This window comes from Pinus tabuliformis, chromosome 2_2 (genome assembly GCF_031772625.1).
Source record: "Pinus tabuliformis cultivar Carrire ecotype Pingquan chromosome 2_2, CPIR1, whole genome shotgun sequence".
Classification (NCBI taxonomy): domain Eukaryota; kingdom Viridiplantae; phylum Streptophyta; class Pinopsida; order Pinales; family Pinaceae; genus Pinus; species Pinus tabuliformis.
The window spans coordinates 106,174,382-106,192,856 of NC_142300.1; the positions used below are offsets into that span (position 1 = coordinate 106,174,382).

Below are 18,475 nucleotides of genomic sequence, written 5' to 3' on the forward strand. Positions count from 1 at the left end.
ATGAGGCTTCTACAAAGTGAAAAAAGGTGTGTAGTTTTTTTTTAAATTTTTGCATAAGCTTGGTTTGAAGGAATTCAAAGGGCATAGTAAAGCATTATTATTAGTAACTGATGACCCAAGGAAAGAAAATGCAAACACCTAGTAAGGAACCTAAATTCTCTAGCATGACTCATGAAGAAGAAGAAGAAATGCTAAAATTACAAGAACAAGTGTAACAAATGTCACGCTCACAAATGCTAACAGAAGCTAAGATAAATGGTGTGGAATCTAAGATAAATGGTGTGGAATCTAAGATAAATGGCATGGAAGCTAATATGTATGATTCAAAGACAGATTTGAAGAGAGACATGGCATATTTGACGACAGATTTGAAGACAGACATGGCAGATTTGAAGACAGATTTGACAAATTTTCTACAAGAAATACCTAATGGTGAAAAGGTTGTTAAGGAAACTCATGATGTGAACAAAAGAAATGTTAGTCATGATTCCATAGACTCTAATGTTGGATCGAAGACCCAACATATTCCAAAAATTGATATGAGGAAGTTTGATGGCAAGGATACTGCCACATGGATATTACAGATGGAGCAATTCTTCGATCTCAATAATGTGCAAAACACACAAAAGGTACGTATGACAACTTTATATTTGGAACCAAATCATTTTGTATGGTATCAATGGCTTTGCTCTCATAAACAATTTATCACTTGGGCAATTTTTACGGAAGAATTGATAGCACATTATGAGGATACAAAAAGCAACACTTTTTTTAGCCAATTGATAAGTCTCAAACAAAAGGGTTCAATAATGGAGCACATTGAGGAATTCCAAAAATTGAACATAAGGGTAAAATATATTCTAGAGGAGCATAGGATTGATGTGTTCATAGGGTTTTTAAAGGATAATATCCAACATGATGTTCGCCTTTGGGAACCTGATTCATTAGAGAAGGCATTCAGGTTAGCAAGAAAAATGGAAAGCAAAATTATGGCAACCAAGAAGCATACCACTCACAACTATAAAGACAGAAGTGTTTTTTCCCCTAGTCTTCCACAAACTATAAGGTTGACACCACAGCAATTGGAAGAAGAAAGAGCAAACGGGCTTTGTTATAGCTGTGATAGAAAATACACTAAAGGTCATAAGTGTGCTGAAAAGAAATTATTCTACATAGATTGTGAAGAGGAAGAAGAAAATGAGCAAGAAAGGTCAAAAGAAGAGGATATACTCCAGGAACAAAGCCTAGATGAAGAAAAAATAAATCCAACCATATCTTGTAATGAATTGGCGGGAATTACCACTTCTCAAACCATCAAGATTGAAGGACAAATCAAGAAGAAAAAAGTAATAGTGTTGATTGATTCAAGAAGCACCCACAATTTTATTCATTGTAAAGTAGAAAAAGAATTGAATTGCTTCCTATATCTAGCACCAGAGTGTCAAGTGATGATTGCAAATGGAGGAAAAATAAATTGCTCTGGAAAGTGTCGTAATATCAAGTTATCCATGGGAGAATATGTATTGACTAGCCCAATGCTTTCCATTCCAATGGGAGGTGTTGATGCTGTACTAGGAGTCCAATGGCTACAATCCATGGGTACAATAGCTTTTAATTTTCAAGAACTTTTCATCAAATTTTCTACGGAAGGAAAGGAAGTTGAATTAAGGGGTATTGCAGGGAAACTAGGAAAGATAATCAGCTCTAATGGTATGACAAAGCTTCTAAAAAAGGAGCAAAGAGGTGTAATTGCACAATTATGTTCGCTAGATGTTTCCACATCAGAATCATCTATTTCTCTAGATCTCCAAAAAGTCGTGGACAATCATTCCAAGGTATTTGAGACTCCCAAAGGTCTCCCACCTATACGTGATCATGATCATGCTATTCATCTAATTCCAGGAAGTGTTCCTCCAAACATCAGGCCGTACAGATATCCCTATGTCTAAAAGAGTGAAATTGAACATGGTTGCAGAAATGCTAGACGTTGGTATAATTCAACCGAGTCAAAATTCTTTCTCCACTCCAATAGTATTGGTGCACAAGAAGGATGGATCATGGCGCATGTGTCCAGATTAGAGGGAGCTCAACAAGCTCACTATTAAAGATAAGTTCCTCATTCCTATCATTGATGAATTACTGGATGAATTGCATGGATCAATTTACTTCACCAAGTTGGATCTTCGTTCAGGATATCATCAAATCAGAATGAAGACTGAAGACATTCCGAAAACAACATTTAGAACTCATGAGGGTCATTATGAATTTTTGGTCATGCCTTTTGGCCTTACCAATGCACCTTCAACATTTCAAGGTTTGATTAATTCAATTTTCAAACCATTCCTTAGAAAATTTGTGTTAGTATTTTTTGATGATATACTAATCTACAACAAGTCCTGGAAGGATCATGTTGAACATGTTGACAGGGTGCTACAACTATTGGAGGAGAAACAATTATATGCAAAAAGATCCAAATGTTTCTTTGGAGTCCAGGAGGTGGAATATCTGGGTCATATTGTATCTCATGAAGGAGTTAAGGTAGACCCTAGCAAAATTAAAGCCATTAAGGAATGGAAAATCCCCACATCCATAAAGCATCCGCGATGATTTCTCGGGTTGACAGGGTATTATCGCAAGTTTGTTAAGAATTATGGGAGAATAGAAGCACCTCTAACAACATTATTGAAGAAAGATGAATTTTCATGGACTCCAGAAGCAACAAAGGCCTTTGAACATCTTAAAGAGGCAATGTGCCAAGCACCGGTCTTAGCTACACCGGACTTCACAAAAACCTTTATTGTGGAATGTGATGCTTCAGGAAATGGAATTGGTGTTGTTCTAATGCAAGATGAAAGACCCATTGCTTTTGAAAGTAGTCCAATCAAGGGAAAGTTTTTAATCAAAGCTATTTATGAGAAGGAAATGTTGGCAATACTCCACGCACTTAAGAAATGGCGACCCTACATAAGACACTTCAAGGTAAAAACGGATCATGATAGCCTTAAATACTTTTTAGAACAAAGATTATCCTCTGAATAGCAACAAAAGTGGGTCACAAAGATGTTGGGTTATGACTTTGAAATCATCTACAAAAAAGGGAAGCAAAATGTGGTGGCAGATGCACTCTCAAGAAAGGATGAGGATGTGGAAGCATTGTTGTGCGCCATTTCTATTATCCAACCATATTGGATAAACGAAGCAAGGGAGGAATGGAAGAATGACGAAGAAGTGTGGGCACCTATTCGAAAGTTACAACAAGATTCCAATACGTCTGATACATTTAGCTGGCAAAATGATTCGTTATGGTACAAAGATCGCTTATACCTCTCTAAGAATTCCCAGCTAAAACAAAAGATTCTTATGGAATTGCACACTTCTCCCTTAGGAGGGCACTCAGGATTTTTAAAAACTTACCACATGGTTAAGAAGGATTTTTTTTGGGATGGCCTTAAATCAAATATTCAAAAGTTTGTGGTGGAATGTTTGGTTTGCCAACAAAATAAAGTTGAAATAATTAAGACACCGGGTCTATTACAACCTTTATCCATTCCAAGCCAATGTTGGGAGGAGGTTTCAATGGATTTTATCACAAGTTTACCCAAGTCTGAGGGAAAGAGTGTCATCATGGTGGTAGTTGATAGACTTACCAAGTATGCACACTTTTGTGCATTATCACATCCATTTAAAGCCAGTACAGTTTCTACTGCATTTATGGAAACAATTCAAAAGCTACATGGAAACCCAAAGATTATTGTAAGTGACAGAGATCCCATTTTCATAGGAAATTTTTGGACATAATTATTTTCTTGTCTTGGTACTCAGTTAGCTCATAGCTCATCTTATCATCCTCAATCTGATGGGAAAACTGAGATAGTAAACAAATGTTTGGAAGGATATCTTCGTTTCTTTGTATATGATAAACACACACAATGGGTCAAATGGTTGCCTCTGGCTGAATGGTGGTACAACACTTCCTTCCATACAGTAACAAAAATGACCCCATTTATGGCACTTTATGGGTATCAACCACCATCCATCACATCATATTTAAGAGAAAATTCTAAGGTTCAGGCAGTGGAACATCACATCGAACATCAACAACAAGTCCTCCAACTCTTAAAGGATAACCTCGTGTTGGCACATAATAGAATGAAACAACAGGCAGATCAACATCGCAGTGAAAGAAGTTTTGATGTAGGTGATTGGGTATTCCTATGGCTACAACCATATAAGCAAATGTCCCTCAAGCAAGCTAAGAAGGATAATAAATTATCACCAAAGTATTATGGTCCATACAAGGTGTTGCAAAAGATTGGTACTATGGCATACAGATTAGAGCTTCTTGCAGCTTCTCGATTGCACCCAGTTTTCCATGTTTCATGTTTAAAGAAGGTTATAGGCGATAAGCTCCCAGTTCAAACAATATTTCCAGAACTTGACAAGGAAGGAAAAATTATATTGGAACCGGAAGCAGTCACAGAAACAAGAACTCGACAGCTACAAAATCGATCAATTTTAGAGTATCTTATCAAGTGGAAGAACTTATCCGCTGAAGATTCCACATGGGAGGATGAGAATTTTATGCAGAAATATCCAGAACTACTAAGCGTTGAGGACAACACTTTTTTGAAGGAGAGGGGCATGTTGGGTCCCTATAATACTAGTGATTACCCCATTACTATTGTAGTTATACCCCTTATTAATATTGTTGTGCCCCTATTGCCCCCATATTGTTATTATTGTGCCCCATAGAATCCCTCTATTGTTATTTTTGTGGCTTTATATTATTATTGTTAGGTGGGCTGGATTATATCGTGACTCCTTACACTCCTATATATAGAAAGGAGGTTTTTTCATTTGAATCATCCAAGAATTTTTATTTATGTAATGTAAAGGAGGTTGCCCCCTTGAAGAGGCAGAATTCTAAGGCATTGATCTATCTTTTCTAACTTTTCTTGAGCTGGTTTCATAACAAAGAGCTACAAAATAAGCTTGCCATTGCTCTTCGTTGAACACTATTATTTTTTCCACTTGCATTTCCAACTCTTTGATTCTTTGAAGTTTGTTCTAATATGATACTACAAGTTCACTAGCATGATACTGTTGAAAAATCACAATAAATCCAAGACCCTATGATGATTCTTCATCTTTATCTTTCACATCACCCAAGGCATGCCACCTAAATTCAGAAATTATTTTAAAACTGTTTAATTTCCTCTTCTTTATTTTTCTTCCTAAACAATTAATTTGTAGGTTAAAATAATATTTACTTAAACAAGTAACAAGTTTAGATATTGGTTCTACTTCAGCAATAAGATTGAATAGAGAAGAAGTTAATGGAATGTGCATAGAGATAAGAGTCATGGATGTCTTGGGAGATGTTCCAGGAATTGAAAGATTAGAAGCTTTCAATACTTTCTATATAGACTCCTTTCCTTTTTCATGGCTATTTAGAAATACTAACTTAGTAGTTATTTACTCATGTTTTTCTTTATAAACATCTATTTTCTCAATATTTTCTTCATCCTTTTCCATCTATGAATCTTGTTGATTTGTTTCTTTATGAGAGTTAAGAATGATAATATCTTTGGTAGGATAGCCTTGTTTCCTTATTTGTTCTACTATTTCTTGTTTTTTATCTTTAATTTCTGCAACTTCTAGATCTCTTGAATCATTTGACTATCATGCTCCTCTTCTTTGGCATCCAAACTAGTTGATTCCTGAACTGTAATAGAAACATTAGACAAACTTTCAATTTAAAATTTTTGAATTTCCTGATATGTAGGGGTCGGTTTTGAAGGATGTTCAGTAATTTTACATTCAAATAATTCAAGAGATTTGAGATCTTCTAAAGGGATAGAAGAGTGAATAGTTTTCTGTTTGAGGATGACCTCATAAGTATTCTCTCTATATACTTGAATTTTGTCCCTTTCCTCATTATCCATTTATTTTCCCCTGGAAATCGCTTGATCAAAATCATCAACATTAACAAAAATATAATCAAAAGGAGGTTGTTGATGTATAAACGTTTTGATATAGTTGACAACTTTGTAGTAGTCATTGACTATACCCCTAGGATCATAATCATCATGATGTAATGTATATAAACATAGATTTTGGATCTCTTTTTCTTCTTTATTTACATGTTCTCTATCTCTCAAACTTATTTCCCAACTTTTATTGGAAATGTAGGCCATATTTTCGTTTGGAATCTACTTAATTTCTGGGTCATATCATGCAGTGCAACTTTATTTTGTATTTCCTAATAGAAATTTTTTTAGAAATTCAATTAGGAAAATCATGAGGACCTATTTCAATACCATATACCCTGATGTAGGTGAAAAAATCATCAACGAACTAGTCACCTATTTGTTCTAATGCTTCCTTAAGATCTTGGTTAAATCTTGTAGGAGTTGTCCTGAATATGACCTCACACAAAAGGATCATGACATAGTTGCATATATCATAAAAATGAAACTTGAAATTTCTTTCCCATAGAACTAAGGAATAATTTTGAATGGCTTGTTTTTGTTCAAAGGAATAATTCCATTTCATGAGTAGAAAATGAACGAAGACAATTACTATATCCATAAGATAATATGACATGAAAAACATTTGTTTAACCTGATAAATTTAGGGCATCTGTTAGATTTTGAGATAGTATATCAACCCAATTAGTTATTTTTAACTCATTATGGATATTATGAATCAAAAAAATCCATTGAAGTTTGCAATGTTCAAGGTCTTTCTCCCCATACAACCTAGATAACATTTTGATAATTTTATAAATTCTTGTCGATTCACAAGCTCATGCAATGTACTAAAGCAGAAGACAAGAATCTACTTCTTCTTTCAACTAGCGGAGGCCAATAGATCGATGAAAAAAATATGAACAAGAAGAAGATAAATCAATGGAACATAACACAATATGTATTTGGGGAAAGCCATTTCTCAAAACCCCGCTATTTGTATTGCATATATCCGAAATATGAGTGAAGATACAAAGCTTTTTATCACTAAAACAATTATGCAAAAGTATGCTCAACTCTCTCAGCTCACAACCTAGCTGTTGGCCAACACTTATCCAATTCTGCAACTCTCCAAGCCCCTAATCTCTTACGTAATTCCTAAGATGAATAGCTAGTATTTAAAGGGAAGTCATGCCTCCAAAATTGCACAATCCAAACATAGGATCAGTCTTAGATGTATGCATGATATTTAAACTCCAGTAAATAATACAATTGATAGTACATTGTCCCTACACTCTAGTATCAACTGGTTCTTTCTTAGAATCGACATGCATGGGTTTCTGATGAGGGAATCTTCAGTTAATTAGAGTGACACTTGTGGATGCACTAGTGCACCAACTGACTATTGAATCTCTATTAGTACCTAAAACAGTTTGGAACTAATTTAGTTGAACTTAGCTCAATAAAATGAGTGATCTACTTTCCAACTCAATTTAAACTCATACTAGACCCCTAAAACTTAGAGAGAACATATACATGACTACAGAAAGACTTCCAACTCGAAATTCCTAAGCTAATTAAGTTAGTTAAACTTAATTTACTATTTACAAGTTTCTATGAGAATAGAATTTGATTTTAATTCTTATTTTAATTCAAGGACAAATTAAACTGGAATTTCTTTTCTCCATTTCTCAATACTCCCTCTCAACAAGAAAGAGATTATCAGCTACCTCGAACCTGTCTCCGTGAAACTTGAATTTACATATTGACAATGCCTTTGTCAAAATTTCATCATCTTTCTCCTTGATGGGAATGTACTGTAATAACATAATCCACCTCAATACACAATCTATGAGGTGATGATATCAAATATCATATGCTTGGACCAATCATGAAATCTAGATTTCCAAATATTTTGATACAACTCTGATTATCACAGTTGGATCCATATTCTGACCAAAAAAACCAACCATGATCTTCCTCATCCGCAGCCATGGACTTTGCCTTTGCCAACTGAGGGAAACTGATCTTTGTTTCCCGTTGTACCAATAAATTGTCGCTGACCCAATATTGAAGATTCCTCTTGATGTGCTATTTCTATTGGATGGACTTCCTACCAAATCTGCGTCGCCGAATCCTTGAAGCTTCACTCCCTCTATCCATCTATACCATAATCCATGCTAAGAAGTTCCCCTGAGGTATCTCAACACATGCTCTTCCACCTTCCAATATAGCTTGGTAGGCCTAACCATCACTTAACTTAGTTTGTTAACTACATAACACATATATGGTCGTGTGTTCACCAAGTACATGGGTGAACCCACAAGCTTCCTCTCAATAGTAGCTTCCATTACTTCCCCTGAAGTAGCATCCTCCTTCCTCCAATTACTTGCTAGATGAGTCTCCATGGGTTTGTTGTTCTCCATGCAGAATCTCTTGAGTATCTCGTAGGCATACTTACTCTGAAACACAATCAACTCCCCATCACCCTGACATACCTCCATGCCAAGAAAGTAGTGCATTAGCCCCATGTACTTCATCTCAAACACTCTTGCAATGTCATCCTTGCAAGACTTTATCAGCTGATCATCACCTGCCAGTATGAGACCATCAACATAAAGTACAATGATAAAAAAATTACCTTCCACCACTATGTGGTACAGGTTCGCATCTGCTTCACTCTTCGTGAAGCCCAACCTAGTGAAGTAACTATCTATCATGGTCTACCAAGCACATGGTGCTTGCTTCAACCCATACAATGCTCTCTTGAGATGGCACACATGAAACTCATGGTCAAAGGTCTTAAAACCTTTAGTATTCTCTATGTACAACTCTTCATCAATCATGCCATTAAGGAAGGTTGTCTTCACATCCATATGATGTATATTCCAACCCACATGTGCTAATAGTGCCAATATATATCTGATTGACGAGTACCTTGCAATAGGAGAAAATGTCTCATCATAGTCAATCCCCTCTACCTGTGAAAAGAAATAGACCACAAATTTAGCCTTATGATTCTCCACACTACCATCTGCAACTTTCTTTACCTTGTAAAGCCAACAGGAGCTCACTAATGACTTGTCCTTTGGTCTTGGTACCACATCCCAAACATTGTTACAAACTATGCAGTCATACGCCTCCACCATGGCATCAACCCAAACTAGCTGCTGCATTTCTTCCTTAAAGGAATATGGCTCTGTCACAACATATTCTCCCATAAGAGCCATGTATCTAGTGTACCTCTTAGGTGACCTCCTTTTCCTGCATTAAGAAGTAGGTGCTCCCACTTTATCCTGTGAATCATCCAACAATATGTCAGCCTCTTTGGTACACATTATTACCTCTCTTGAAGACCCTTCTTGAGTGGATTTATCCACTCCTGAATCCTCTACATGTGGCTACTCCACATCAATCTGAGGCTCCTCAAAATTAGGAGCTAAAAGCTCCTCATCAACATCTAGTTCAAGCTTCCTCTCAAGGGAAACTTGCATGGCCTTCTCCTCATCGAATCTGACATCCATGCGAACCACTTTCATCCTTTTGGTCGGAAAGTACACCTAATAGTTGTGAGGTGTATCAGTGTACCCCAAAAATATCCCAACTCTTCTGTAGGCTCACGCTTCTTCCATGCATATTTGGTCACATGGAAATATACTAATGACCCAAAAATCCTAAAGTGACCATCATCTGGCATCTTACCAGAATAAGCCTCCTTTGGTGTCTTAATCTCAGGTATAAGATGTGGGCTATGGTTTTGAACATAAACTGTTTTGTTGCATGCCTCAGCCCACAAGTAAAGTGATAGGCCTTGATCACGTAACATCTCCCTTGCTTCCCCTACTATGCTTCTCTTCTTCCTCTTGGCTACCCCATTCTAATAAGGTTTATGCGGTGCTGTCAACTCCTATTTAATCCCTTTTGTTGCACATAATTTCTTAAAATCATTTGAGACATACTCCCCATCGTTATCACTCCATATATGTTTAACCTTCTTTCTAAAATTTTTCTCCACCAATTCTTTAAACTCACAAAAATTTGTGAAAGTTTGATCCTTTTTCTGCATGAAAAATATCCAACATTTAGGAGAATAGTCATAAAAAAATATAACATAATACATGTGTTTGGCTGTGGATGTTGTCGAGAATGGTCCACACATATATGAACTCACTCACTCTAGAATCTCCTTTGTTTGATTGTCTTTTTCGTGAAAGGAAGACTTGGTGTATTTTCCCAAAGTACACCCCTTGCATGTATCAGCTTGCTCAAGTGTACCTTTGGGAAGATCAACAAATATCTATTGCAATATCTTCAAACCCCCAAGATGTAAGTGACCCAATCGCCTGTGGTACAACTTGCCAACATCTCAACTCTGCACCCTTCCTTCTTTTGTGCTTCAAAGTAGCACACTCCTCTACCTCCATCTTATTGAGATTCTTCACCTGGATCCCTATCTTCATTACTTGACCCATGGCTATGTGTCGAAGGAATGCCTTTCCTTTCGAGAAGATCACATCATAGCCTCTATCCTCAAGCAAGACAATGTATACCAAGTTCTTCTTCAACCTAGGCACACACATAACATTAATCAAGGTGAGTGGAGCCCCATACTCCCTCTAAAAAGTAATCATGCCCTATCGAGTAACACTATACTTCCCATCATCACCCATATCAATATGCATCTGGAGATATTTCTCTTCTAGGTCACTGAATAGCACTTTGTCACCATTCATGTGAAGTGAAGCTCCACTGTCTAAGTGGTATACACTTCCCATCATTCATGAAACATGCATGCAATGAGGGAAAAGTCCAATTCGAATTGAGAGGCCAAAGCCTCACCCTCTGCTCCTCTTGAGGACTTCTTCTTGGACTTCTTGAGTGGACAATTTGTAGCAAAATGGCCCAGCTCATGACAATGAAAGCACTTAATTTTCGTCATGAATTTATTCTTACCTCCATGATAAGAATCTGATTTGGAATGGGAATCTTTCGATTTACCCTTATTCACCTTAATCGCTAAGGCACAATTCTCTTCATCATCAATCTTTGATGAAGAGCCATTCCTAGTGTTCCTCCTAATATCCTCCTACATCAAATATGACCACAGTTGTTCCCAATTTGGAAGTTCCTCCCGACCATTAACAGAGTCCTGATAACTATGCCAACTCTTTGGGAGTCCTAGAAGATAAAGACTCACCATATAATCCTTGACAACCATGATTTCAACACTTCCAAGTTTACCACGAAATTGAGTGAACTTGGTCAAGTATTTTGGAATTATCTCGCCTTTCTCCATTTTGATTGTTCAAATTTTGTCCTTCAATGCCAATTTCCTTTGGTCACTGTTTTTTTTCTTGGCAAGATTAACTACTATTATATTAATATGTATAGATAACTTTACATTCAGAGAGGCTGGCGACCCAAGGCCTACTGCGGCTCATGGGTTGCATTTTCAAACGAGTACATTTGCCGCGCTGGGCTTTACGATCAGTAGGATCAAAAATCAAAATGCTGAGAGTTTCCAGAATGACTCCATAACGACCCACGCAGGGGCATTTCCAAACAGACCTACAACCCAGACCAACTATGGAACCTGAAGACATAAACATGAACATACAAAAAACCAGGCAATCACCAAGGATTTGCGCCCAACAGGAGATTAAGTCCCCACAGCCGTGGTGGAAACCGCATGCAGTACCAGACAGAACAAAAACACAGACAACCATGTGACACAGGAAATGGCGATTATTCTTACCCCGAAGCCCGACTTGAGTGCAAAAGGCAAAAACACAGAACCACCCGCCAGAGCTAATCCTCTGGCTCTTCTTCCATCGCTGACGGATTGTGCACAGGTTCCGGCTGCTCGGGAGCTCGAGGTTGGGATGGGGATTGAGAGCGGTCCGACCCTGAATTGCTCTCCTCACTCGCCGACTCCCCCACTGGGAGCTTCCCTCGATCACTTGCTGAGCCTTCCGCTTCAGTTGACGGCTCCCCCATTGGGAGTTTGCCCTTACCATGCACAACATTGTCCTCCACCAGGACCAGAGACGATTCTTCTGCGTTCTCCTCCTCAATTTGGGTGAACAGCACAGAGATATGGGCGTTAATGCCTAGATTATCCCCAGAACTACCCAAAGTAAATATAACTGAACCGAATGCAGGTAACTTGTGCTCCCCACCGCTTGAGCTGCCCACTTCCATGACTTGACAGGGATGGATAGGGGTGGCTCCCATCCTCCGGTGGCAGTAACAACAACAACAGTGATGATGAATATCAGCAGCTGGAGGGCGAGAGGATTCTCCACGCCAGGTTCCTCTGCGACAAGGCATTCTCTCACGCACCATGACAGCCACCAAGCTTTTGTTCCTTTCCCTGACAGACGAGGTCCGGCAATGGAGTTGCGCCTTCCCCACAACAAACACTCCCCAATTTGGGACAGAGCAACGCTTGAATAGGCTAAAGACCAGTCCGAGGAACGCAGGCGAGTTCTGAGTCGCGGCCCAACTCTCCACCTCCTGCCCTCCGCGCAGACGCTCAACGCTCTGCAAATTCCTTTTACCATAATGAGCTCCCTTCTCCAGGCATACCACATTCTTAAACCGCACTCCATTACCAATGAAAAGACCAGCAATGAATGCCTCCTGCAGGATAGCCATTCCCTCCCTCGGCTCCATCAAGAATGCTCAGAGGCTGCTTCAGATGAGAGGTACTAGCGGCGTATAGCATTTAAGGGTGGAGCTCTATCACGTGGCAGCCCATGGCCGTCATGTGGCTCGTCGTTGAATATCACACTGCCACCCGCATCCGGGGTATTGATCTCTGCAAGGATCAGGCTTTGGCAATCCTGGAGCTGCTGCCTATTTGTAATGAGGTTTATGTCTCCCGATGCATGAGATTGATCAGACTCTGTCCCGATGTTGGCAAGAAGATCCGCTATTTTGTTGCCCTCCCGCTTGATGTGAGTGAATGAGATGGCCCGAAATTGCTGAGCTTCTGCGCTAAGTCATTTAATCTGGCTTCCAGCCTCCAACTGGGAGCGACTTTCCTGGCATTTGATCCATTTTGAAGACGGATAGCTATATTGATTAGAATTTGGGAGTCGCCTTCTACAATAAGGGGCTGTAGGTGAAGATTCCCTGCTAGTAACATGCCTTGCCATAGACCTTCCAACTCAGCTGAGTTGTTAGTGTCCCACCCTATGTTCCCAAAGTAGATTCGTATGGGTTTTCCCTCTGAGTTCCGTATTATGCCCCCATATCCTGCTGCCCCTGGGTTTCCTTTGGAGGCCCCATCGAAATTTAGCTTGAATGAATTTTTGGGAGGAGCTTGCCAATGACAGCAATCCTTACTACTATTATTGAGAGCCCTACTATTGGGGGAGTCAAGGGGAAGCTTCAGCTGCCAATTGTTTAGGATGTTGTGCTCATTATCAGTGGAGGGAAGGTCCTCCTTGGTCCAAACCTGAAGCGCCATAGTCTCTTGAATGTTCTTGTGAATCTTGTTCCAGATTTCCTCTAAAGGAGATTTCTTGTCTTTGAAAATGCGTTGATTGCATTCCTTCCAGATGTTCCAGAGGACAATTCCCGGAACCATACTCCAAAGATGATTAAGGATCCTACTGTTGTAGGGCTGCATTGGCCATAGTCTTAGGGAGCTGATGATATCCCCTTCTCCCCTGCCGCTTTTCTGACATCTGAAACTAACCTTATTCCATAATTGATTGGCGAACGGGCAGGTATCTAACAGATGCTGAAGTGTTTCCTCATTTTGCGTGCAATTGAGACAGATAGAGGGACCATGGAAGTTCCTCTTTCGGAGCTTGTCCCAGGTGAGTATTTTTTTATGACTCACCAGCCAGAGAAAGTAGGAAATTTTTGGCCAAGGTCCTAGCTTCCAAATTTTACTCCAAACAGGGTCAGGGGGTGAAGGGAAGTTGCATAACACCCTATATGCTTCAGCAGTAGTATAAGATCCCTTGGGAAGGTATCCCCATCTCAAAATGTCCCTTCCATTGTTCTGCCTGATGCTTCTTTTCTTCAATTCGGTCGTGAGCTCTTCTTGCTTCTGCCTATCTGCATTGTGGAGAATTAGGTCACTTCCTTTCCATCTTCTGAAGCTATGCTCTATCTCTGAAGACCAGAATTGGTGAACAGTTTTCTGCTGCTGATCCAGGCCGTCAGGAATGAGCGTAGGGTGGAGAGTGTCTTGAAGTTTAGGCTGTTGATTCCAGGCATCAGTCCAAAATCTTGCCGTACATCCGTTCCTTATCTCCCAGAAGCTATGCTTCTGAATTAGCTGATAATGTTGCTTGGCCGCATTCCAAATAGAGGAGCCATTTTCATTGGGGATGAAGCGAATGAGCTCTTCTTGAGGTCGATTGCCGGCATACTTGGCTGTCCATATTTTCCCCCAGGGCTTGTCAGGACTAGTGATCCATTGCCACCAAATCTTGGCATTCATAATAGAATTGATGTGTTCAGGATCCCTTAATCCAATACCTCCTTTCTCTTTTGGCATGCAGACATTGGTCCATTTCACCAGAGCCCATTTGTGATTGGTAGCTGCGCTGCTCCACAAAAAATTTCGCTGTAGATTTCTTATACTTTTTAAGACCCATTTGGGCGCTGCAAGAATGGAAAACAAGTACAGAGGCATCGCCTGCAAAACAGATTTGATGAGGACAATTCGGCTGGCAAAATTGAGAGTTCTGTAGGTCCAAAGATTGAGACGATTTTCTAACTTCTCCAAAAGGGAACGCCAAGCGGGTTGCTTGAGAGCGGACGCTGAAAGAGGGGCACCTAGGTATTTAGAGGGCAGAGTGGCAGCAGGGAAGCCCAGGATACGCGTGACAGCAGCTTTGACAGAGGGCGGAGTATGGAAAAAGAAGATCTGGGACTTGGCGCAATTGATGTGCATGCCTGAGGCCTCCGAGAAATCATTAAGGAGGGATTTTAGACGTCGGGCTTCACGGGCAGAGGGATACCCATAAAGCATCGTGTCATCCACGAATTGCTGGTGAGAGGTTGCGGGGGAATTATGCACGGAGATGCCGTTGATCTGATGAGAGAGGAGGGCCTGCTTGATATGTCGTCCTAACCCTTCAGCCATGAGGACGAAGAGAAAGGGGGAAAGGGGATCCCCTTGACGGATACCTCTAGAAGGATTAAAAGGGCGGGAGGGAATGCCATTGACGAGAATGGAGAAATGCGTGGAGGTTATCATATTCATTATCCAGCGGATCCAAGGAGGGCAGAAACCAAAAGCTGTAAGCATGCTATGAATGTAGTTCCAGCTTAGTTTGTCAAATGCCTTGGAGAGGTCTAGTTTAAGAAGCATACCTGATTGCTTAGAGAGCTTGAGGGAATGAATGATTTCATGCGAAAGCAGGATGCCATCCATTATGTGCCGCCCTTCCACGTACCCTGACTGTTCCGGAGAGATGAGCCCAGGTAGCAGGGGTTTGAGCCGATTTGCTATGACCTTAGATATTACTTTGTAGATGACATTGCACAACGCAATGGGCCTAAACTTGTCAGGGGTAATGGCGTCCTCCTCTTTGGGGATGAGAGTTATAAAGGTGGCATTGAGAGATGGTAAGAGCCAGCGCGTCGCCCTGGATTCCTCCACTATTTGCCATACCTCCTCCTTTAGCATATCCCAGAAGGCGTGAAAGAAGGTGGTAGAAAATCCATCGGGCCCCGGGGCCTTGCCTTCTTTGAGCTGTTTCATTGCATCGTCCACTTCCTGCTAAAGAATCGGGCGCATTAGGAGTTCATTTTGTTCCTTCGTAATGATTTTTGGGATATTGCTCGTTATTTTGTGGATGGCCTGTCGCCGGTCTTCTCTTTGGTCTTGATGGATCTGTTTGAAGTGGTTGAGAAGTTCCTCTTCAATCTCCTCATGGGTCTCTACTTTTGCTCCAGACTGCTTTTGGATGAAGGGAATATTATTGTGCATTCTTCTCTGAACAGTGGTTCTGTGAAAGAACTTTGTGTTGCGTTCCCCTTCCTTCAGCCACCTAATCCTTGATTTTTGTTTCCAAAGAATTTCTTCCGGCTTTCCTCTGATTTCCAACTGGCTATGGATGAGGCGTTCCTGCTCCAGAGTGTCTTCCGTGTATCCTGCAACAATGATCCTTTGGTGAAGAGTCTCCAGGTCCTGAGAGAGTTTTTGCTGCTCTTTGAAAATGTTTCCAAAGGTTTCCCTATTCCATCTTTTCAGTTGCTCTTTGAGAAATCTTAGCTTTTGCTGAAATTGATACATCTTTGATCCCGCTGGTGGAGTGTATGAGGCCCATAAGGATTTCACAAGATCCCTGAAAGTGGGGTGCGTGAGCCAAAAACCTTCAAACCGAAAGGGTCGTTTGGTTAGATTACCTGGCCGTTGCCATTGTAGTGCTATTGGCCAATGGTCCGAGCCAGAGTGGGCTAGAATGGTTGCTGAGAAGTCCCCTCCTAAGTGGACCGCATTGTCAGAAAGTAGGAAGCGATCCAATTTTGAGGCTATCTGGTGTTTGCCTGCCCTGCGATTATTCCAAGTAAAGGTTCCGTTGCAAAACGGCATGTCAATGAGTGCAGTCGCTTGGATGAAGTCCTTGAAGTGACTATCTTCTTGCTCCAATCTGCTTCTGCCTCCCAACTTCTCTTCAGTTCTAGTTATCATATTGAAATCTCCAGCAACAAGCCAGAGTGGGTATTTTCTGCTGTTGCTAAGAGTTTCAATTGTGTCTAGAAGCGCCATCTTACTTCCTGCGTCTTGTGGGAAGTAAACATTTGACAGATTACCATAGATATTGGTGCCTAAGATATGAAAAGTTGCCTGAATTAAGTGATGCGCCGCATGAAAATCCGAGAGGGAAACCGCTTGGGTATTCCATGCTATTGCCAGACCTCCTGATGCCCCGGAGGCATCTACTGCTACCGATCTGCAGCCAGGCCAGGCTTTCGAGAGTATACTGCCTAGCGCAGTTGAGTTGCACTTGGTTTCTTGGAGGAAGCACAAATGTGGCTTTTCCTTTTTTAGCATATGTTTTAACATCCTGAGTTTTCCAGGACTGTTAAGCCCTCTTATATTCCATGATACCAGCTTCATCATTAACTATTGATGGAGGGTTTGTAGTACTTTGTCAACTGTGCATATCTGCCTGAATCCACCAGGATTTTCCCGATCTCTATAGTTCTTTGCAGATCAGTCTTTCTTCCTCTTTTCTTTGAGTCTTTTGTGCGTGGACCCCCGTCCCATTGACTGCCTGACTGTATACCAAGTTGGCTCTGATAGTAAGCTCGAGAAATGACCATTTCGAGCTTATTGAGCTGAAGTTCTGGTATTGCATCGTACGCTTTTTTTTTGCAGGCTATTTCCAGCTCGAGGAGGTCTAAGCCGTGCATGTCGATACTCTCGGGCTCTTCATCCATGACTTGCACCTGATTGCTTTCTTCAGTGCTGATCTCATTGTTCTGGGGGCGCTCCAATGTTCCGTCAACCTCCATTTCTTTGATGATATCCGGAGCATCTTTCTGATCCCGTTTGAGAATAGAAGGGGAGATGACAAGAGGGGAGGATTTGAATGGGGGATGCAATGGAGGGGGAGGCGTCGAGGAGGACGGGAGATCATGAGTGGCTTCAGCACTGTGAGGTGGATTTTCAGAGGCTTGACCAAGAATGCTAAAGCTGTTCTTGGTTACTGGGCCATGAGACTTAGGGGGCTGGGGTTTGAACCCATTTTGGGGTTTTTTATGAGAACGCTTTTTGCTTGCAACTTTGATGAAACCATCCTGGCCCGGGGAGACAGAGGAGTCGGGAGAGCTGTCTTGGGCATTTTGGGGACAGTCCCTAAAAAGATGACCTAGGGTATGGCATTTACGGCACCGAAAAGGTACATGCTCGTAGTCGAGAGGCTGGATCCATTCCTCATCCCGGTGAGCCAGAGTGACAGATTCAGGTAGGGCTTCATTGAGACGGATAAAAACGCAAATACGGGCATAGGAGATAAACTTACGAGACTTAGTTTCTTCCGCTGCTTTGATATACTCCCCCACTCCATCTCCTATCCTTTTGAGAGCTTCCTCCTCCCAATATTCATCCGGGAGAGAGTATAACATGATCCAGACCGGAGCCCAGGTTAGATCTTCCTTATCTGGATTGAATCTGGGTATCCAATCCCTCAGATACAATCCGGCTGAGTTGAAAAAGTATGGCCCTCCCACCAATATTCGGTGCTTGTCCTCCAAGCAATAGAATATTGCCGTGAAGAAACCTTTCGGTCCAAGCTGAAGCGTGACATCCCCCTTTGGTTTCCATTTCGCCGCTATCCATCCGTTCAGAGCTTTCTCAGTGGGCCAGAACCCTATGAACTTCCCGATGAGGGCATGATCTCGCATAAATTCGATTCTTCTGTCTATCAAGTCTCCCGGCAGTTCGATTCGAGGTCTTACTTTGGCAACTGGTCTGCAAGTCGATGAGGTAACCTTCAGACCCTCTTCTGGTTTCTCAGTACCCTGCTGGG

The 18,475-nt window shown here is 41.0% G+C and overlaps 1 protein-coding gene across 1 annotated transcript; it reads right to left on the minus strand.

Annotated features, from left to right (window-relative positions):
• Positions 1 to 15,717: 15,717 nt before the first annotated feature.
• On the minus strand, positions 15,718 to 17,061 carry LOC149191604 (uncharacterized). Its single transcript, XM_089406713.1, has one exon. The coding sequence runs from the start codon at positions 17,059 to 17,061 to the stop codon at positions 15,718 to 15,720; it is 1,344 nt and encodes a 447-aa protein (XP_089262839.1).
• Positions 17,062 to 18,475: the final 1,414 nt, after the last annotated feature.

What these genes read in the sequence shown, in the direction of transcription:
- LOC149191604 (XM_089406713.1), bottom strand. Translation starts at nt 17,061, where the DNA reads ATGAAGCTGGTATCATGGAATATAAGAGGGCTTAACAGTCCTGGAAAA.